At 44.5% G+C, this 22,476-nt stretch overlaps 1 protein-coding gene across 1 annotated transcript in view; it reads right to left on the reverse strand.

The window, feature by feature from the left end:
* Positions 1-758: 758 nt before the first annotated feature.
* PFKL (phosphofructokinase, liver type) overlaps positions 759-22,476 on the reverse strand; it is a 388,593-nt gene continuing 366,875 nt past the window's right edge. The window contains exons 21-22 of the mRNA XM_040439347.1: positions 12,662-12,767; positions 759-1,300 (exon numbers count right to left, since the gene is read on the reverse strand). Of these exons, the coding sequence (XP_040295281.1) occupies positions 1,153-1,300; positions 12,662-12,767 (254 nt within the window). The 3' untranslated portion in view covers positions 759-1,152. The remainder of the gene's footprint in view (positions 1,301-12,661; positions 12,768-22,476) is intronic.

Genomic DNA, 22,476 nt, shown 5'->3' on the forward strand with positions numbered 1-22,476 from the left:
GTCTCAGTTATTCCAACTAGGTCATAGTTCTCCTCACACATCACTAATTACAGCTCCCCAGTTTTATTAGTCAGGCTTTTGGCATTCGTATACATACATTTAAGAGGTTTGTATATATTTTTACCCTACACCTTTCCTTCTGAACTGTTCTAGTCCCTCCTTCCATTGCTCCCCCAGTCCCATTACCTCGCCCACCGTCTCTATCGGCACTATCTTCCCATCCTATAACGTAATTAACCTCCCCCAGTCCTTAGTTTAAACACTCCTCCAACCTTCTGGCCATCTTCTCCCCCCAATACAGCTGCCCCTTCCCCATTGAGGTGCAGCCCATCCTTACGTTAGAACCTGTAGCCAAGAGAAAAGTCGGCCCAATTCTCCAGGAACCCAAACCCCTCCTTCCTACACCAGTTCTTGAGCCACTTGTTAACCTTCCCAATCTCCCGCTGCCTTTCTTGTGTGGCTCATGGTACAGGCAGTATTTTGAAAATACTACCTTTCAGATCCTTGCCCTAAGCTTTTGACCTAAATCCCTAAAATCATTTTTAAGGACTAGTATAGACAATTTCATTTTTCCTTAGCCGTTCTCCTGTAGATGGTTCCTGAGAGGATCACCCGATTGCAGAGAACATAATTTTGCAATATATTAGCCTGTGCCCTTTACCATACTTGATATAACCCTTTAATATCAAAATAACAGCTTATTCCCCAAATAAAACACATTATACTGTTACCTAGAAATACAGAAGTAAATACAGAAATAATGATTTATTTGCGTTTATTAATACAGTTTTAATTTTGGTGATTTATCCAGAGCAATGTTTTCTTATTAAAGAATCTAAAACATTCTACATTCAAGAACAAAACTAATTTCTGAGAAATACTCAGGGTGCCTGCGCACACTCTCCTTTCATACTTATTGTAGGTCTCGATTCATTGATCATCACTGCAAATCTCACTGGCTATATGCTTAAAAGTAAACTAGAAGCATATAATGGTAACCAGAAGGGGGGTTTAACTGGTAAAAATTCCCAGATTTATCTAAACTAGATTTAAAACTAAACAGAGATGAGCTAGTCACAGCAATCATTGTGTTTAGCATTTACAGTTTTGTATCCCATCATCATACAAGAATATCACATATCCTAGGACTAATCAAAAACCTTTCTCAATGCTCAGAGTCCTGCGAGTTACATGTTCTATCTTCCCTGAAACATATTCTGTTAAGCTGATTTGATAGTTAGCCAGCATCTTTAGCATCAAACGCAAGTTAAGCCACCACTGCTCTTTTGGCATCCGATGCCTAAATGATAAAAGTAAAAGAATGCATATTAATATAAAGCACAAAGTAATGGTATATAAAGTGTATACACAAATTATAATATTGAGGTATCATTCACAAGACAGCAACAGTGCCCCTATTTACTGTTCACTGCTGTAACTTTCTATGCCTCTGATTTCATATGGTGATTTTCTGTCGGATTTGTAAAAATATCATAGCATGTTCTATTGTATGCCATATCTGCAGGACTATTTTTCTATAGACACTGTGCTTCGAGGGGAGAATAGATCTGTACAGAACACAGCTGAGTAACAGGGAGACATATATCTTCCATGCCCGCCATATAGGCTGTGTGTATACTGCCTTGCCCTGTGTATGGGACATAATGTTGCATACAAACTGTTTACTTCTCCCACTGCAGGAATGTTATTGATTAGCCCTGATTATATGCATTATCAGCAAATACCACAGCTCCTCTCATGCAAGAACATGTTAATCTATAAAAACTAGCATAATTTAGTAAACAAACTAAAGAGAGCTTTGCAGATTTTCTTATTTAATATAATATTCTGAAGGGGTTAGTAATAGTATACTTTTATTACTGAAAGTAATGCCCAATTTACACTCATTTAAAGGGGTTCTGCAGTTTTTTTAAACTGATGATCTATCCCCTGGATAGATCATCAGCATTTGATCGGTGGGGGTCCGACACCCGACACCTCTGCCGATCAGCTGTTTGAGAAGGCAGCGGCGCTGGCAGTAGTGCTGCTGCCTTCTTGCTGTTTACTGCAGGCCCAGGGACGTCGCGACTAGTATCACTGGCCTTGGTGCGGCTAAGCTCTGTTCACCTGAATGGAGCTTAGCCCCGCCCATGCCATTGATACTAGTCGTGATGTCACTGGGCCTTCAGTAAACAGCGAGAAGGCCGCGGCACTACTGCCAGCGCCGCTGCCTTCTCAAACAGCTGATCGGCAGGGGTGTCGGGTGTCGGACCCCCACCGATCAAATGCTTTTTTTTTTTTTTTAAACTGCAGAACCCCTTTAAATTAGTGTAAACTGGGCATTACTTTCAGTAATAAAAGTATACTATTACTAACACCTTCAGAATATAATATTAAAGAAGAAAATCTGCAAAGCTGTCTTTAGTTTGTTTACTACATTAACCACCTCAGCTCCCCTAGCTTAAACCCCCTTAATGACCAGACCACTTTTTACACTTCTGCACTACACTACTTTCACGGTTTATTGCTCGGTCATACAACTTACCACCCAATTGAATTTTACCTCCTTTTCTTCTCACAAATACAGCTTTCTTTTGGTGGTATTTGATTGCTGCTAAGATTTTTCGTTTTTCCGATATTAATCAAAATAGGCCGCAATTTTCTCAAAAAAAGTGTATTTTTAACTTTCTCTGGTTAAATTGTTCAAATATAATTACATTTCTATACAAGTTTGTGTCAGAATTTATTGTGCTACATGTCTTTGATAAAAAAAAATCCAATAAGTGTATATTTATTGGTTTGCGCAAAAGTTATAGCATTTACAAACTATGGTACAAAAATGTGAATTTCCGCAGCTCTGACTTTCTGAGCACCTGTCATGTTTCTTCAGGTGCTAGAATGCCAGGATAGTATAAATACCCCCCAAATGACCCCATTTTAGAAAGAAGACACCCCAAAGTATTCAGAGGGGCATGGTGAGTTCATGTATGATTTAATTTTTAGCGGAAAATGACACTTTCTGAGAAAAAAAAAATAGTAATAAAGTTTCCATTTCTACTAACTTCTGGCAAAAAAAAAATAATCTCCCACGGACTCACTATGCCCCTCAGTGAATACCTTGGAGTGTCTACTTTCCGAAATGGGGTCATTTGTGGGGTGTGTTTACTGTTCTGGCATTTTGGGCGGGGCTAAATTGTGAGCAACCCTGTAAAGCCTAAAGGTACTCGTTGGACTTTCGGCCCCTTTACGCACCTAGGCTGCAAAAAAGTGTCACACATGTGGTATCGCCGTACTCAGGAGAAGTAGGGCAATGTGTTTTGGGGTGTATTGTTACATATACCCATGCTGGGTGAGAGAAAGATCTCTGTAAATTGACAACTTTGTATAAAAAAAATTAAAAAAGTTGTCATTTACAGAGATATTTCTCACACACAGTATGGGTATATGTAAAAATACACCCCAAAACACATTGCCCTACTTCTCCTGAGTACGGCGATACCACATGTGTTTCACAGGGCATTTTTTACGCATTTGGATTCCAAACTACTTCTCACGCTTTAGGGCCCCTAAAATACCAGGGCAGTATAAATACCCCACAAGTGACCCCATTTTGGAAAGAAGACACCCCAAGGTATTCCGTGAGGGGCATGGCGAGTTCCTAGAATTTTTTTTTTTGGGCACAAGTTAGCGGAAAATTATTATTTTTAATTTTTTTTCTCTTACAAAGTCTCATATTCCACTAAAGTGTGACAAAAAATAAAATTTTACATGAACTCGCCATGCCCCTCACGAAATACCTTGGGGTGTCTTCCTTCCAAAATGGGGTCACTTGTGGGGTATTTATACTGCCCTGGTATTTTAGGGGCCCTAAAGCGTGAGAAGTAGTTTGGAATCCAAATGCGTAAAAAATGCCCTGTGAAATCCTAAAGGTACTCATTGTAATTTGGGCCCCTTTGCGCACCTAGGCTGCAAAAAAGTGTCACACATGTGGTATCGCTGTACTCAGAAGAAGTAGGGCAATGTGTTTTGGGGTGTATTTTTACATATACCCATGCTGGGTGAGAGAAATATCTCTGTAAATGACAACTTTTCCCATTTTTTTATACAATTTATTGTCAATTTACAGACATATTTCTCTCACCCAGCATGGGAATATGTAAAAAGACACCCCAAAACACATTGCCCTACTTCTCCTGAGTACGGCAATACCACGTGTGACACTTTTTTGCAGTCAAGATGCGCAAAGGTGCCGAAAGTCCAACGAGTACCTTTTAGGAGGGCATTTTTAGGCATTTGGATTCCAGACTTCTTCTCACGCTTTAGAGCTCCTAAAATGCCAGGGCAGTATAAATACCCCACATGTGACCCCATTTTGGAAAGAAGACACCCCAAGGTATTCCGTGAGGGGCATGGGGAGTTCATAGAAGATATTTTTTTTTGGCACAAGAATAGGCATTTATATTGCCGGCGCCCGTTCCATTCCGCAAATTGCGGGAGTCAACACGGGCTCCTTCCGATTTTTACGCATCCGCATTTTGCGGACCGCAAAAAACGGCACGGTCGTGTGCATGAGGCCTTATATTGAGCATACGGGTAATGAGATTATTTTTTTTTCGTTCAGCCTCTGAACGGCACAGATTTCTTCATTCGCATCGATCAATGTGGATGAAAAAATCTCTGCCAAGAAATGTGCAAAAAAAAAAAGCTGCGATTGCTAATAAAGATCCAAAAAGCGAAAAAGTGATCTTTATAGCGCCGCAGCGATTTTACGGTGTTTTTGCAGTGATCAGAAAAAAAACATTTCTGTCACTGCGGTGGGGCGGACTGAACGCAAGTGTGCGCACAAGATCAGGCCTGATCGGGCGAACACTGCGTTTTTTGAAGAGCCTAAGGTGACCCTAATGTACTGATATAGATCTGATTGCGATCAGTCTTGATCACTTACAGATACTATATAGTACTAGTGCTGATTAGCGACAGCGATGGCGCTAATCAGCGACTAATCAGTGACTGCGGTGGGCGCTAACTACCTAACAAGTGGCTAAATAACTGGCGGTGATAAGGGACCCTTAGGCCTCATTCACACGTCCGCAATTCTGTTCCGCATTTTGCGGAACGGAATTGCGGACCCATTCATTTCTATGGAGACAGACTTTGTCCCGCTCGGATCCGGAATTGCGGATCTGCACTTCCGGGTCCGCACTTCCGTTCCGCAAAAATATAGAACATGTCCTATTCTTGTCCGCAATTGCGGACAAGAAAAGGCATTTTCTATATAGTTCTGGCAATGTGCGGATCCGCAAAATGCGGAAAGTACATTGCCGGTGTCCGTGTTTTGCGGATCCACGGATCCGCAAAACACATACGGACGTCTGAATGGAGCCTTACAGGGGGGGTGATCAATGACAGGGGGGTGATCAGGGAGTCTATATGGGGTGATCAGGGGTTAATATATGACAGGGGGGGGTGTAGTGTAGTGTGGTGCTACTTACAGAGCTGCCTGTGTCCTCTGGTGGTCGATCCAAGCGAAAGGGACCACCAGAGGACCAGGTAGCAGGTATATCAGACGCTGTTAACAAAACAGCGTCTGATATACCTTTCTGGGGTTAAAAAAAAAAACGCATCTACAGCCTGCCAGCGAATGATCGCCGCTGGCAGGCTGTAGATCAACTCGTTTACCTTGCGATCCTGTGAACGTGCGCGCGTTCACAGGAAATCTCGCGTCTCGCGAGATGACGCGTCGATGCGTCAAGGAGGAATAACCCGGCCGCCCGCAGGACGCATCCCTGCGTTAGGCGGTCGGGAGGTGGTTAAGCTAGTTTTCATAGATTAACATGTTTTTGCCGTAAAGTTCGAGTTCGTACCGAACTTTAGGATTTTTGGACCCCGAACATCTCTGTAAAAGTTCGGGTTCGGCGATTTCTTAGCGCTTTTTGAAGGGCTGCAGCAGCCAATCAACAAGCGTTTGACTGTGTGACCTTAGAAGCCATCACAGCCATGCCTACTAATGGCATAGCTGTAATTGGCCAGTGCAGCATGTGACCCAGCCTCTATATAAGCTGGAGTCATGTAGCGCTGCACGTCACTCTGCTGTTACTAGTGTAGGGAGAGGATGCTGCTGTTACTAGTGTAGGGAGAGGATGCTGCTGTTACTAGTGAGGGAGAGAATAGGACAGAATCTTTAATCAGAACTCCAATTGAACTCAGTGTTTTACATAGCTTTTGTTGTGTAGGTGCAGTGCACAATCTTTTTACCCTGCCCTGAGCCCATGGACAGAGAAAAATAACTTTTATCCTTCTGTTAGTTAGGTGGGCGGCGGCGGCGATTTTATGCAAGCTCAGTGCACCAGCACTGCATATGTGCTTTTGTGACATTCAAATCCAAGCTTGAAACACCCTTTTTTGGCAATATCCTACATCTGGTGACTTTGCAACATTAGTCAGTGTGCAATTTAAGCTAGAAATACAGCTATCATTTTCTGTGTTTTTAAAAACAACCTTTTTGGGCAAAATATAAAATTTTACAGCCCTTGCTGCATATGCACGTGTGAAATTCAAGCGTTATATACAGCTGTCATTCTGTTAGTAAAAAAACACCCTTTTTGGGCAAAATACTTAATATTGCAGCCCTTGCTGTATCTGTTATTGTTAAAAACAAGTTTGAAATACTTCAATAATTTTCTGGCTTTGAAAAAAAACAACCAATTTTTGGCAATAACCTTCATCTTGGGCCTCTGCCACATTAGTCGGTGTGCAATTTAAGCTAGAAATACAGCTATAATTTTCTGGGTTTTAAAAAACACCCTTTTTGGGCAAAATACACAATTTTACAGCCCTTCTGCATCTGCACGAGTAATATTCAAGCGTTATATACTGCTGTCATATTCTGTTAGTAAAAAACACCCATTTTGGGCAAAAAAATTAATTTTGCAGCCTTTGCTGCATATGTCATTGTGAGATACACCCTTTACATACTGTTGTTCTGTTCTGCTATTAAAAAAAACACCCATTTTGGGCAAGATCCTAAATTTTAGAAATATGAGGAGAGCGTCAAATAAGGGACGTGGCCCAGGTCGTGCTGCTGCTGGTGGAGCTCCTGTTGCAGGGAGAGGACGTGGTTGATCTGTGCCAGCTACACGCACAAGTGAAACACCTTCCTCAGGTGTGAGTAGGCGACAGAACCTGCAGCGGTATTTGGTCAGGCCTAATGCGGCTCTATGAATGGTGAGGCCAGAACAAGTACAGGCGATAGTAGATTGTGAAGGAACTGGAGGCACTGTGAGCAATCCATTGTCTCCCACCCAGTCTGCTGCTGAAAGATCAGAGTTGGAACCTGCAGCCGATGTCCATCAGTCTTTCACCTCACCCCTTTGCAAATCAGCCAAGCAGTCTGAGCCCCAAGTCATGCAGCAGTCTCTTCTGCTTTTTGATGACTCTGTTAGCAGGGTTTCCAAGGGCCATCCAGCAAGCCCTGCCCCAGAAGTGGAAGAGATTGAGTGCACCGATGCCCAACCACTTATCTTTCAAGATGAATACATGGGAGGACCATCGCAGCACGTCTCGGATGATGACGACACACATGTGCCAACTGCTGGGGCTTTCGAAAGTGTGCAGACCGACAAGGAAGGCAGGGGTGAAGACTGGGTGGAAGATGATGTGGAGGATGATGAGGTCCTCGACCCCACATGGAATCAAGGTCATGCGAGTGACCTGTGTAGTTCGGAGGAAGAGGCGGTGGTCGCACAGAGCCACCAGCACAGCAGAAGAGGGAGCAGGGTGCAAAAGTGGAGCGGCCGTCCCCTAGACAGTACGCCTGCTACTGCCCACCGCAGCAAGGAACCGAGCACACCAAAGCCAGCTCCAAGGAGTTCCCTGGCGTGGCAGTTCTTCAGACAATGTGCTGATGAGAAGACACGAGTGGTTTGCACGCTGTGCAATCAGAGCCTGAAGCGAAGCATAGACGTTCTCAACCTGAGCACAACCTGCATGACCAGGCATCTAAGTGCAAAGCACCTCAAAAACCAAGAAAGGTCTCTAGCTCCTCCTGCTTCCTCTTCTGCTGCAGTCTTGGCCTCTTCATTCACCTCTGGAGTGACAGCGCCACCTGCCACCCCGCAAACAGAAGATCTGCCAGCAACACCACCATCTGGGTCACCAAGCATCTCCACAATGTCCCACGAAAGCGTTCAGCTCTCCATGTCTCAAACACTGGAGCGGAAGAGGAAGTACCCCCCCTACCCACCCGCGGTCCCTGGCCCTCAATGCTAGCATTTCAAAATTACTGGACTTTGAAAGGCTGTCATTCCGTCTGGTGGAGACAGAGTTTTAAAATCCTTATGGCGGTGGCTATCCCACAGTACGTCGTGCCCAGCAGCCACTACTTTTCCAGGCGTGCCATCCCTTCCCTGCACAACCAAGTGGGGGACAAAATTAGGTGTGCACTGCGCAACGCCATCTGTGGCAAGGTGCACCACACTACGGATACGTGGACCAGTAAGCACGGTCAGGGCCGTTATATCTCCATAACAGCACACTGGGTAAATGCAGTGGCGGCTGGGCCTGAGGCAGATAGCAGTTTGCCGCATGTCCTTCCACCACCGAGGATTGCAGGGCGCTTCAGTTTGCCTCCTGTTGCTTCCTCCTCCTACTCCGCTTCTTCATCCTCTACCGGCTCCTCATCCGGTCAGCGTAACACCTTCACCACCAACTTCAGCACAGCCAGGGGCAAACGACAGCAGGCAGTTTTAAAACTTATCTGTTTGGGGGACAAACCACACACTGCGCAGGAGCTGTGGACTAGCATGGCACAACAGACCGATGAGTGGTTGGTGCCAGTGAGCCTCAAGCCCGGCCTGGTGGTGTGCAATAATGGGCAAAATCTTGTAGCAGCTCTGGGACTAGCCGGTTTGACGCACATCTCTTGCCTGGCACATGTGCTGAATTTGGTGGTGCAGAGATTCCTTAAAAATTACCCCGATATGTCAGAGCTGCTGCATAAAGTGCGGGCCGTCTGTGCGCGCTTTCGGCATTCTCACCCTGCTGCTGCTCGCCTGTCAGCGCTGCAGCGTAACTTCGGCCTTCCCGCTCACCGCCTCATATGCGACGTGCCCACAAGGTGGAACAACACCTTGCATATGCTGGCCAGACTGTGCGAGCAGCAGCAGGCGATAGTGGAGTTTCAGCTACAGCTCGCACGGGTAAGTCGCTCTGCGGAACAGCACCACTTCACCACTAATGACTGGGCCTCCATGCGAGACCCGTGCTTCTTGTTGACCTGTTTCGAGTACTCCACCAACATTGCCAGTGCCGATAACGCCGTTCTCAGCGTTACTATCCCACTTATATGCCTCCTTGAAAAAATGTTGCTGGTGATGATGGAAGAGGATGTGGCACAGGAGGAGGAGGAGGAGGAGGAAGAGGGATCATTTCGTAGGGTTTCCGGCCAGTCATTCACAAGTGGCTCCGAGGGTGGGTTCCTGCGCCCACAAACGCCAGGTACACAATTGTCCAGCCAGGGCACAGTTCTGGAGGATGACGAGGTGGAGGAGATGGAGGAGGAGGAACCATGTTCACAGCAGGGTGGCACCCAGACCAGCTCATGGTTATCACTGGTGCGTGGCTGGGGGGATACAGAGGACACAGATGATACACCTCCCACAGAGGACAGCTTTTCGTTGCCTCTGCGCAGCCTGGCAGACATGAGCGATTACATGCTGGAGTACCTCCGCAACGACCGCAGAGTGGCCCACATTCTAACTTTTGCTGATTACTGTGTGGCCACGCTGCTGGATCCCTGTTACAAGGACAACGTATCGTCCTTAATTCCCTCACTGGAGCGTGATCGTAAGATGCGCGAGTATAAGCGCGCGCTGGTAGACACGCTGCTGGTGGCATTCCCACCTGACAGCGGGGGCACTGTGGAAGCACAAGGCGATGGCAGAGGAGGAGGTAGAGGTCGCCAACGCAGCTGGGGCACCTCCAGCACCTCAGAAGGCAGGGTTAGCATGGCCAAAATGTGAAAAAGCTTTGTTAGCACGCCACAACAACCAGCACCACCAGCTGATATGGAACGTCTTAGCAGGAGGCAGCATTTCAGCAACATGGTGGAGCAGTATGTGTGCACACGCCTACATGTACTGAATGACGGGTCTGCCCCCTTCAACTTCTGGGTCTCCAAATTGGGCACATGGCCTGAGCTTGCCCTTTACGCCTTGGAGGTGCTGGCCTGCCCTGCAGCCATTGTATTATCTGAACGTGTGTTTAGCACGACTGGAGGGGGTTATCACAGGTTATATTTCCCAATGTTTTGGGGTTTACCCTAATAAAATAAAAAAAACAACAAAAAAAAAAAGCAATGTAGGCTACCTCCTCCACCGCCGCTTCCACCTACACCGCCACATCCACTGCCTCCTCAACCTCCTACTTTATATGGACCTTATCCTCCTAGATCAAGATTCTTATTTTTACGTATTTTATGTTTTTTAAAGTCATTTCCCTATCTGCATTTGTTTGCAGAGCACTTGCCATGCTCTTAACCACATTTTGATTTCATTTGCAGCCCTCTAGCCCTTTCCATTACATTTTTACAGCCATTTTAGTGCTCAAAGGGTCCCCATTGACTTCAATGGAGTTCAGGTTCGCCATTGACTTCAATGGAGTTCAGGTTCGGGGTCAATTTCGGGTCCCGAACTCAAACTTTTTTGTGAAGTTCGGTCGAACCCGAACATCCAGGTGTCCGTTCAACTCTACTGATAATGCATATAATAAGGGCTAATCAATAACATTCCTGCACTGGGAGAAGTAAACTGTTTGTATGCAACATTATGTCCCATACACAGGGCAAGGCAGTATACACACTTCAATGGGGCCGCAAAAGATGCGGAAAACACTCCGTGTGCTGTCCGCATCCGTTGCTCCGTTACGTAGCCCCACAAAAAAAATCTAACACGTCCTATTTTTGTCCGTTTTGCGGACAAGAATAGGCATTTCTACAATGGGCCGCCTGTTGCGTACGGCTAATTGCGGAAGGCACACGGGCGGCTTACGTGTTTTGCAGATCTGCAATTTTTGGACCGCTAAAAAAGGAACGGTCCTGTGCATGAGGCATAAATCTAAGTTAATTACATCCAAATGTTGAACTGTTCAACATGGTATTTCATTAGTTTGTGGTGTCCCAAGGAGTATTTTGCTGACATGATTACAAAAGAAAAAAGGGATATACAGGGTGGCCCACGAAAAAGTAGCCCCCCTCCAGCAATAGTATGACAAGACGAACGAGCAAGTGGATTTTTTCTTTTTTATTACCCACAAGTCACAAAAGATGCTGAAAGTGGTCCCAGTTCACGTCCATGCATCTTTGGGCACGGCAGATTATGTCGGTTGATACTGCTTGCAGCTCTACAACAGTGATACTGCAGATAGTGTTTGTGATGTTCTCCTTGACTTCATCCAGGGGATGTGGAATATTAGTGTACACTTTCTGCTTTAAATTTCCCCACAGATAAAAATCGCATCTGGACAAGTCTTGGGAATGTGGTTGCCATAACCCTTTGCTCACAGTTTGCTCCTCTGTAAACAGTTCATGAACCCGTGCCAGTGAGTTCTGTGAGGTGTGGCATGTTGCCCTATCTTGTTGGAAAAAGTAGGAAATTTTTTCTTCTGGTGTTAGTTGGTTGTAAAACTGTTCAAAGATGACCAGGTAAACTGCAGTCATGAAGTGATGCTTCACGAGTCAAATAGGGAATTTCAGTGGACCAGTACCTCCTATACTGGGAATTTACGTGACCTGATAAATGAAACCAAGCATTGTACGTCATGACATTGGGTCCAAATGTCCGTCAACATACATAGTCAGCAGATTTTGTCATTTATGTGTTTAGCTTTGTTAGCCTTTTTCATTTCCTACACACGCGTTATTCGGTACGGTTTCAAGTTCAGAGATTTCAGCGCTCGTTGACACATCGTTCGTGATACACCAACTTGCGGAGATAGTCTTTGAGTTGATTTTTGGGGGCTACTTCCAATTTGCTGCTGAATTTCATGCACAACTTCAGCCATCCTAATCAATGGAGGCCTCAGTTTCTTCATGTTTGCAACAGAGCTAGTTTGATGCCATTTCCGAGCGGGACTCTGAATACCAATGTTTAGCAGGTGGTTTCTGGGTACTTGTCGGCAAAGGTCTCTTGCGTTTCCTTAATCAATCTGCTTCGCAGATAGCCTTCCACAATCACTATTCGCTGTTTCAGGAAGAACACCATCTTTCTGACACAATAGGCCACTTTTATCAAACTGAGTAATAAATCACTCTTATTTGCACATAGCAACCAGAGCTCAGCTTTCAGTTCCTGAAACAATTGAAAGCTGAGCTCTGATTACTTGCTATGGACAACTAAGATTTACTATTAGGCAGTTTGATTAGGAAATATTGGAGGCGGGAGTGTCTGCTTTTGACAAGTCCTATTTCCCAGCAGGTTATATGAATTTCAGTAATACTACTTAGTGTTTCTGAGGTATCGAAATTAGATTGTGAGCCCCACCAGGAACAAGGACTAATGTGAGTTACAATTAGTGTACAGCTCGGTAGAATATACTGCTGCTAAATAAGCAAATGAAATACATTTACAATACATTCTATTTCCTTTAATTAATTGTGTATACTTACTCAAAGTCAGTAACTTTTTTCAACTCACAAACAGATGTAAATGCCACGATCTTCTTCTTCAGACCTATTACACAGGCTGTGTCTGGAGAATTGGCAAATACACGGCCTTGAATGAAAAAAATACATGAAAAGAAATTAAAATCAAATGATATTAAAATTACTACCAATGCTCCATCCTTGGGAAACTGTATTTAGAAACTACTGTGACATTGCGTTTTGCAAGCTCTCCTTTTCAGGGGTGAAAGGTAGGGGGAATAGTCAGTCTATTATGCACAAGAAGGACTCAGGACACAGAAGTGCATTTAAACTGCCATCCTGCCAGTTTTATTTCCACAGGTTGCATAAAACAAAATTATAAAACACAACACCTAGCCATGTCTAGGCTCTAACTAAACATTAAGAAATCCAATCTAAGTTCCAATTCCCTACCTCCTACTTTTTACCATACAACCAAATAAAATCGTACTGTTGGGCACAAGCCATGAAACTAAGAATTGGTTCAGGGCCTTGGTGGGATCTAAGGAATTTTCCCTTTCGGATTTATACAGGAAAATCCAGAATATTCAATCCACCTCACTAGGGGAGTCTGTGTTTAAGAAGTGGGAGGAGGAACTAGGGGCTGGGTCACTGACAAATAAATTGAGAGAAGGGATTGAAAGGGTGAGGCAAGCTATTAGTAGCGAAACATGGAGAGAAATGCACTTTAGAATTTTGACTTGCCATACAAGGATGCCCCTTCACACAATCTCAGATGGTGCCCGAAATGCCACCTACAAAAAGCTAAACTACTACATGGTCTTTGGAATTGTCCCAGTTTGAAGCATTTATGGGAAGGAGCAATAGCTTATATAAAGCAAGTCTGGGGAATAGATACACAAAGTACACCGCTACACTGCATCTTTCATTATATACCTTATGATCACAAAGGTGAAATCACCCAATCGACACGGGTGAAGGGCGTCCATTTATTCCTTTTATCAGTGAAAAAAACGATACTTAGACACTGGTTATATCCCACCATTCCTACATTGAAAGAAGCCATAGGAACTATGAAACATATCCTCTATATGGATAGGCTAGAAACAGAGAAGAAGAAGGAAAAGGATACCAAAGGCTTTTTCCGAAAATGGAGGAAGTTTATAGTCCACTCCTTATCTCCGGTAGAAAGGAAAGAACTGATGAAACCATTCCAAGACACCAAATGGTACTTAGAGGTTTTAATTGAATTGAAAATAGAAAATTTGGGAGATCTAGGTTCGATCATTAAGGCTTATGGTCGGCAAAATTAATAGAAAGTAAATGTCTTTCATTAGGCCACTGGAACTGAATGTACAATTATTAATGACAAGTCATGTACCCCATCTTTGTATTTAATGTACATTTTGCTATGCCTTTATTCTTCTTGAATAAAATGTTTAAAAAAAACAAAAAAAACATTAGGACCCTCTCTAGGACGTGGCTGAGCTATCCTCAGTCCAATCTAATAAACACACCGTCTGAATAGCAACCTGTGATACTTGCGGTTTCCTTGCATAGGACATTCAGGGTCTCTCAGAGAGATGTGGCTTCTCTCTCTCCCAAGGCTGAAAGCAAGTGAACTGGGGAGCCTGGTTAACTAGCACCTTGCCAGGTGCTCCTCATCAGGACCCATGCTAAAGGTTTTAACCCTTTCCTAGATAGCTTTCCTCAGCATATGTTAGGAACTCGGGAGACACATATACACCCTCAATTACTTCACCCTGTGAAATACCATGTGAGATACCACACTCCCACCCCCCCGTCCCCTTGCACAAACCTATAGGTTGGAGCACCCTGGCTCGACAAACAGTAAGTACAAGACAAACTATCCACGTTTCCTTGGAGGCTGCCTGCTCGGTGCTATAATGTGAACCTAAAAGACTGGAGGGACAGAAACCACCTAGTTACCCTACTATTCTTTTCCTTGTTATTCTGCATCCACTTCAGAGGTGCATGGTCTGTGATGAGGGTGAACTCTCTTCCAAGCAGATAGTATTTGAGAGAGTCAAGGGCCCACTTAATGGCCAAAGCCTCTTTCTCCACAGTGGCATACCTCTTCTCATGGTCATTCAGCTTTCGACTTATGTATAAGACAGGGTGTTCTTCCCAATCAATTACTTGGGACAACACTGCTCCTAACCCTGCATCTGAAGCATCGATTTGCACAGAGAAGGGTTTTTGAAAATCCGAACATACCAGTACCAGCTGGAAACACAGGGACTGGAACGCTCTCTCAGCCTCTGGGGTCCACGTTATCATCACTGAACTCTTCTCTTTTGTAAGGTCTGTTAACGGAACCGCAACAGATGCAAAATAGGGGATAAATCTTCTATAATACCCCGCAATTCCCAGAAAAGGCCTCACTTGCTTTTTGTTTAGGGGTCTAGGCCAGTTTTGTATTGCTTCAGTTTTGCTTAGCTGTGGTTTGAGTATACCCCATTCAATGGCGTAGCCCAAATACTTGGCTAATTCCAAGCCAATGGCACACTTTTTAGGGTTTGCCATGAGACCCGCCTGTCTTAGTGAATCCACCACAGCTTGCACTTTTTGTAGATGGGATTCAAGATACGCTGAAGCATAGCTAATATGTGGTCTTAGAATCCTGTCCATCATACGCTAAAATGTTGTTTGTGCCCCATGTAGGCCAAACGGCAACCTGGTGTACTGGAAATGACTGCTAGGTGCAGAAAAAGCAGTCTTTTCCTTTGCACTTTCAGTTAGTGGAGTTTGCCAGTACCTTTTAGTTAAGTCCAACGTTGTTATGTATCGAGCGCTACCCAGTTTTTCTATTAGCTCGTCCACTCTCGCCATTGGGTAGGCATCAAACTTTGAGACAGAGTTTAACTGGCGATAATCATTACAGAACCTGATGGACCCATCAGGTTTGGAGATTAAAACGATCGGACTACAGTCGTGGCCAAAAGTTTTGAGAATTACATAAATATTGGAAATTGGAAAAGTTGCTGCTTAAGTTTTTATAATAGCAATTTGCATATACTCCAGAATGTTATGAAGAGTGATCAGATGAATTGCATAGTCCTTCTTTGCCATGAAAATTAACTTAATCCCAAAAAAGTCTTTCCACTGCATTTCATTGCTGTCATTAAAGGAGCTGCTGAGATCATTTCAGTAATCGTCTTGTTAACTCAGGTGAGAATGTTGACGAGCACAAGGCTGGAGATCATTATGTCAGGCTGATTGGGTTAAAATGGCAGACTTGACATGTTAAAAGGAGGGTGATGCTTGAAATCATTGTTCTTCCATTGTTAACCATGGTGAACTGCAAAGAAACGCGTGCAGCCATCATTGCGTTGCATAAAAATGGCTTCACAGGCAAGGATATTGTAGCTACTAAGATTGCACCTCAATCAACAATTTGTAGGATCATCAAGAACTTCAAGGAAAGAGGTTCAATTCTTGTTAAGAAGGCATCAGGGAGTCCAAGAAAGTCCAGCAAGCGCCAGGATCGTCTCCTAAAGAGGATTCAGCTGCGGGATCGGAGTGCCACCAGTGCAGAGCTTGCTCAGGAATGGCAGCAGGCAGGTGTGAGCGCATCTGCATGCACAGTGAGGCGAAGACTTTTGGAAGATGGCCTGGTGTCAAGAAGGGCAGCAAAGAAGCCACAAAAAACATCAGAGACAGATTGATCTTCTGCAGAAAGTATGGTGAATGGACTGCTGAGGACTGGCGCAAAGTCTTGTTCTCCGATGAAGCCTCTTTCCGATTGTTTGGGGCATCTGGAAAAAGGCTTGTCCGGAGAAGAAAAGGTGAGCGCTACCATCAGTCCTGTGTCATGCCAACAGTAAAGCATCCTGAGACCATTCATGTGTGGGGTTGCTTCTCATCCAAGGAAGTGGTCTCACTCACAATTTTGCCCAAAAACACAGCCATGTATAAAGAATGGTACCAAAAACACCCTCCAACAGCAACTTCTTCCAACAATCCAACAACAGTTTGGTGAAGAACAATGCATTTTCCAGCACGATGGAGCACCCTGCCATAAGGCAAAAGTGATAACTAAGTGGCTCGGGGACCAAAACGTTGACCTTTTGGGTCCATGACCTGGAAACTCCCCAGATCTTAATCCCATTGAGAACTTGTGGTCAATCCTCAAGAGGCGGGTGGACAAACAAAAACCCACTAATTCTGACAAACTCCAAGAAGTGATTATGAAAGAATGGGTTGCTATCAGTCAGGAATTGGCCCAGAAGTTGATTGAGAGCATGCCCAGTCGAATTGCAGAGGTCCTGAAAAAAAAGGGCCAACACTGCAAATACTGACTCTTTGCATAAATGTCATGTAATTGTCGATAAAAGCCTTTGAAACAAATGAGGTGCGTGTAATTATATTTCACTACATCACAGAAACAACTGAAACAAAGATCTAAAAGCAGTTTAGCAGCAAACTTTGTGAAAACGAATATTTGTGTCATTCTCAAAACTTTTGGCCACGACTGTAGACCATTCACTTGTTGACTGCTGTAATACCCGTAGGTCTAACATTTTTTTAATCTCCTTAGTAATGATCTCGCGATTAAAAACACACTTTTATGTAGTGCTGACATTAGCACATTGCTAATGTCAGTCAGCTACATAACACTAATTCTGATGGTAGAAACCCTTTAACGTTCACCTTAACACTAGGTTCTGTGACAATATTGTGTTTTATCCCATGAGTGAGGCCTGGGAGTTCTGAAAAAAAGTCTCTATTTCTCATTACGAATTCCTGTTTTTCCTGTGGGAATAAGGACTTTGGAAGAGAGTTTACAACCAAAGACTCTCTATCTTTCCAGGGATTTATCAAGTCAATATAAAAGATCTGTTCTGCTTTTCTCTTTCCAGGCTGATGAACTAGGTAGTTCACATTACTTACTTTTTTTACAATTGTAATGGCCCTTGCAATTTTGCAAAAAAATAGCTTTCTACAGTGAGTATTAACATAAGCACCGGATCCTCTGGATTAAAAAGATGAACTTTCGCAACCCTGTTATAGATTCTACTTTGAGACTGTTGGGCTTGCTGCATATGCTCCCGAACCAAGGGCATGACTGCCTTGATTCGGTCCTGCATCAGCAATACATGCTCAATTACACTGTGGTAAGGGGTAAATTCTAGCTCCCATGTTTCTGTAGCCACATCAAGTAGCCCTCTGGGGTGCCTGCCATACAGAAGTTCAAAAGGTAAAAACCCAGTAGACTACTACAGTACTCCCCATATGGCAAACATTAGATTAGATGTTTTTCAGGGTTTTATTGAATCTTTCCACCAACCCATCAGTTTGTGGATGGTAGACTGATGTTCGGATATGCTTCACTCTAAATAGCAGACATAATTATTTGGTCACCCTGGACATAAATGAGGTGCCCTGATCCGTTAAGATCTCTTTAGGGATCCCAACCCTACTAATACCTGGACCAGTTCTTTGGCTATGGTCTTTGCAGCCATATTTCTTAACGGAATAGCTTCTGGATATCTAGTGGCATGGTCTAGGATCACTAGTATGTACTGATGTCCCCGAGCAGATTTCACAATAGGGCCTGCCAGATCCATAGCTATTTGTTCGAATGGCACTTCCACAAGGGGTAAGGGCACCAGTGGGCTTAGAAAATTAGGGGAAGGGGCTGTATACTGGCACTCGGGACAGGAAGCACAGTGATCCTGAACATCTGCTATGAGCCCAGGCCAAAAGAAACATTAAAATACGTTCTTTTTTCTTTTCCATCCCAAGATGTCCCACCAACAAATGACCAATGATCCAAGACAATCCACCTAAATGGCTTGAGAACTATCAGCTGTTCTACAATGTCTTCACCTTGCTTGTCTATCTGATACAGCAAGTCATTTTGCATCACTATATGTGGATAGGCAAGTGTGACACCTGGGTAAACCAGTACTCCATTTATTATCTTTACATTTTCCTGAGCCCGAACCAGAGTAGGGTCATTAGGCTGTGCGCTGTGGCAAAATTGTCACTTGAAATCTTTTTAACTGATAACACATTTTCAATCCTGTTCTCTGGCTCTTCACTTAAATTGGTGGTGTCACGGCGGACAGGATATCAAATACATAGAAAAACAAACAAACAAGTTTCTAGGCGAGAAGCTGGGGATCAAGGTCACCTCCTGACAAATCCCTACCAGCTCTCCCTATACTGCTTTGCCCACGTTCAGACCCTTAAGGTGGGAATAACGTGTCCTCGTGCCTGGGCTGGAAATACCCTAAAATCCCTGAGATGGTGAAAGGGGAATAGAGGCAGCCTGCTCCCTCAAAACCTGGAGGGGCAGGCGTCTCTCTAACAGCCTAGAAAGCAAACCACAAGAGAACAGAAAAACCACTTATCTTTTCTGAGCAGGAAAAGCCAATCCTTCCTTCCTTCCACAGAGCCAGACAGAAGCTACAACCCGCAAGGAACACTGGGAGTGGGTGTGATTTAAACTAAAACCAACGACCCCACCCAGTGCACCTGTAGGAAGGCGGATCTAGCTCGACTCCAAAACAAAACAAAAGACTAGACATGTGCTGCTAATCTAGCAGACCTCCGCACATAGCCTGAGCAGGACATGACAGGTGGCTTCCGTGTCACCTGGCATTACATTAAAAGGTAAAGTGGCACTCCCTGGAGATGACAGATCATCATCAAGAGTTTCAGGTTCTGTCACTCCGGTTTTCCTTTCTCCAGAAATCATACCCACTGGTGGCTCTTTAAACCTTTCCTCCCACAATTCCCAGAAAAAAGGAAAATCCCACGCCAGTATTATGTCATACAGGAGAGTGAGTATCACCGCTACCTGACCCGCTTGACCATAGTTCCTATGGCAACCAGTGCAGTATTATACTCGCGTGTTTCACCATGCATATATAGGTGACCCCTACAGTCTGGGACTGTAAGCTATTAGAGGCTTTAACTAATGTGATCACACTGCCAGTATCAAGGAGAGCCTACACCTCTCTCCCCTCTGTGGACCCAGGGGCCCCAGAATAACAAACCACTTTGGCAAACATAGACTTCATATTTAAGGAGAAAGGAGGAAAAATTTGAACCTCAGTATCGGCGCTGTCAGCAGGAGTCTGATACCAGGTGGGTATTGGCAAGAGGAGATAGTGATTTATTTTTAGTCAACGCGTTTCAAGGGTGGAGAGCCCCCTTCATCAGGACAGTAATACAAATGACAAACATATACAGAGAAAAAGCCATACGGTCGTGTGCAATAGGCCTTAGCTTGTGAAAAAAACATAGCTCTGCCACTAGGAAACAAGAACGGCTATTTGAACTTAGATACTTTGTATAATGACCGCATACAATGTTGTAACCACCCTATATAAGCATTATGAGACAAGCCCAGTATTAATCACTGAACCCCTGCACCAAGCGGACCGCAGCGCCGCCTGTATAATAACAGAAACACACGATCGCTCTCGATCTTTATTATGCGGGCATACCGCCGAGCCAGGGTTTAAATGAGAACAAATCCAACATGTTCTATGCTTAAAAATACTGACCGAAACAAAGGAAAATTCCTCCATCTGACTATTAACATAGATTATGCAAAAAAACGCCCAGTGTTGTCCCCTCCCCTCCCCTCCTACCCGCTGGCCTGCACGCCAAAAATGCTTTTAAAAATCTCTGTATACGTCTGTCATTTGCATTACTGTCCGGATGAAGGGGGCTCTCCGCCCTTGAAACGCATTGACTTAAAATAAATCACTATCTGCATTTACCAATACCCACCTGGTATCAGACTCCTGCTGACCACGCTGATACAGAGGTTCCAATTCTTCCTCTTATCTCCTCAAAGACCAATTCATCCCGACGACCGCATCTCTGGCACAGGTAGGAACAAAGGCAGAAGCGCAGGCATCCCGTTCGCTGATCAGGCAATATCAGCAAAGTGCGACATAGCTGTTGTGACTCTTCACAACAACAGATGGTAAGCGCAACTATTTTTTATGGCATTATCCTAATCAAACAGCACCACACATGAGGCGCTGCCTCCTGTCCTTTTTTCTCTCGTGCTTAGACTTCACATTTGGCATAGTACTCATATCACACTACATGTGTTCAGAGTTTAAAGGACAGTTAGCATCAATATGTCCTGGACCCTTACACAGAAAGCATTTAATATGCACTGATCTCAGTAAGTCAGTCTTTGACCTTTCTGCCCGTTCAGGCCAGGTTTCAGATCTGGACCTTGCTTACTTTTTAGAAGATATCTGTCTACCACCACACGCTCCATGACCTCTGGAGGAGACAGAACATCCGGCTGTAACTACTTATTGGTTTAAGTGTATCAGGTCGTACATTTGGGAGCGAGCTGGTTTGTCTACCTGGAAAACTCAATGATGCACCCTTTGGGCCTGAATCGACAAAGTGACTCCCAAATTGGCCAAATCTCCGCCTTAAGCTTACGGTAATCTTGAGCATCTGCAGGATCTAAATAGTAATAAGACTTCTGAGCCTCTCCACTCAGAAAGGGGGCTATTAAACCACTGGTCTGGTAGCCATCTTTCACGGTCAGCGATCTGCTCAAAAGTCATCAAGTAAGCCTCCACATAATCTGTGGCGCCACTTTTGTAGGTAGTTACTAGCACATATATCTCTCTTTCCCATGTGGCCACTTTCAGTCGACCTAGGGGTCCGGTCTGCAAGGCGCTGCACCACCTCAGTCAAAACAGCACGATCCTTGTTTTGCATCTCGGATAGAGCGGAAAGTTGTATTGCACGAGATCGCGTCATATCATCTAACTGCTTATTAGTTTCTTGCTGCACTTTGATTGCATGTTGCTGGGCTGCAGTGGCTCGCATCATGGCCTTTAACATATCCTCCATAATGGCGGCTGCAGATGCTGTTTATTGCGGTACACGCATCTTCTACCAATTGTGACAATACATCTTACAAGCTCTCCTTTCCAGAGGTGAAAGGTAGGGGAACAGTCACTCTATTACGCACAAGGAGCACTCAGGAGACAGAAGTGTGTTTAAACTGACGTCCTGCCAGTTTTATTTCCACAGGTTACATAAAACAAAATCATAAAACACAACATCTAGCCTTGTCCAGGCTCTAACTAAACATTAGGTCCCTCTCTAGAACGTGGCTGAGCTATCCTCAGTCCAACCAACTAAACACACCGTCTGTACAGCAACCTATGATACTTGCGGCTTCCTTGCATAGGACCTTTAGTGTCTCTCAGAGAGATGTGGCTTCTGCTTCTCCCTCTCCCAAGGCTGATAGCAAGTGAACTGGGGAGCTTGCCAGGTGCTTCTCATCAGAACGCGGCTAGAGGTTTTAACCCTTTCCTAAATAGCTTTCCTCAGCATATGTTAGGAACCTGGGAGACACATATATGCCTCTTTCACACGGGCATCGCGTGTGAGGGCCGGATAGGAAGCGGGTGCGTCGCGGCAAAATGCGCGATTTTTCCGTGCGAGTGCAAAGCGTTTTAATGCGTTCGGGTTTCGGTTAGGTGTTCTGTAGATTTTATTATTTTCCCTTATAACATGGTTAGGGATGGAGGGGTTAAAAATAATAAACTAATTTAACTCACCCCATTCATTTGGTCGCGTAGCGGATCTCCTTTTCTTTCTTCAGGACCTGGCAAAAGGACCTTTGATGACGTCACTGCGCTCATCACATGATCCATCACATGGTCCATCACCATGGTGATAGACCATGTAATGGATCATGTGATAGACCATGTGATGAGTGCAGTGACGTCACCAAAGGTCCTTTTCCTCCCAGGTAATCAAAGACTAAGAAAGAAGAGAAGCCAAGCTGCGCGAACAAGTGGATGAGGGAAGTT

The sequence above is a fragment of the Bufo bufo genome, chromosome 7, assembly GCF_905171765.1.
Source record: "Bufo bufo chromosome 7, aBufBuf1.1, whole genome shotgun sequence".
Taxonomy (NCBI): domain Eukaryota; kingdom Metazoa; phylum Chordata; class Amphibia; order Anura; family Bufonidae; genus Bufo; species Bufo bufo.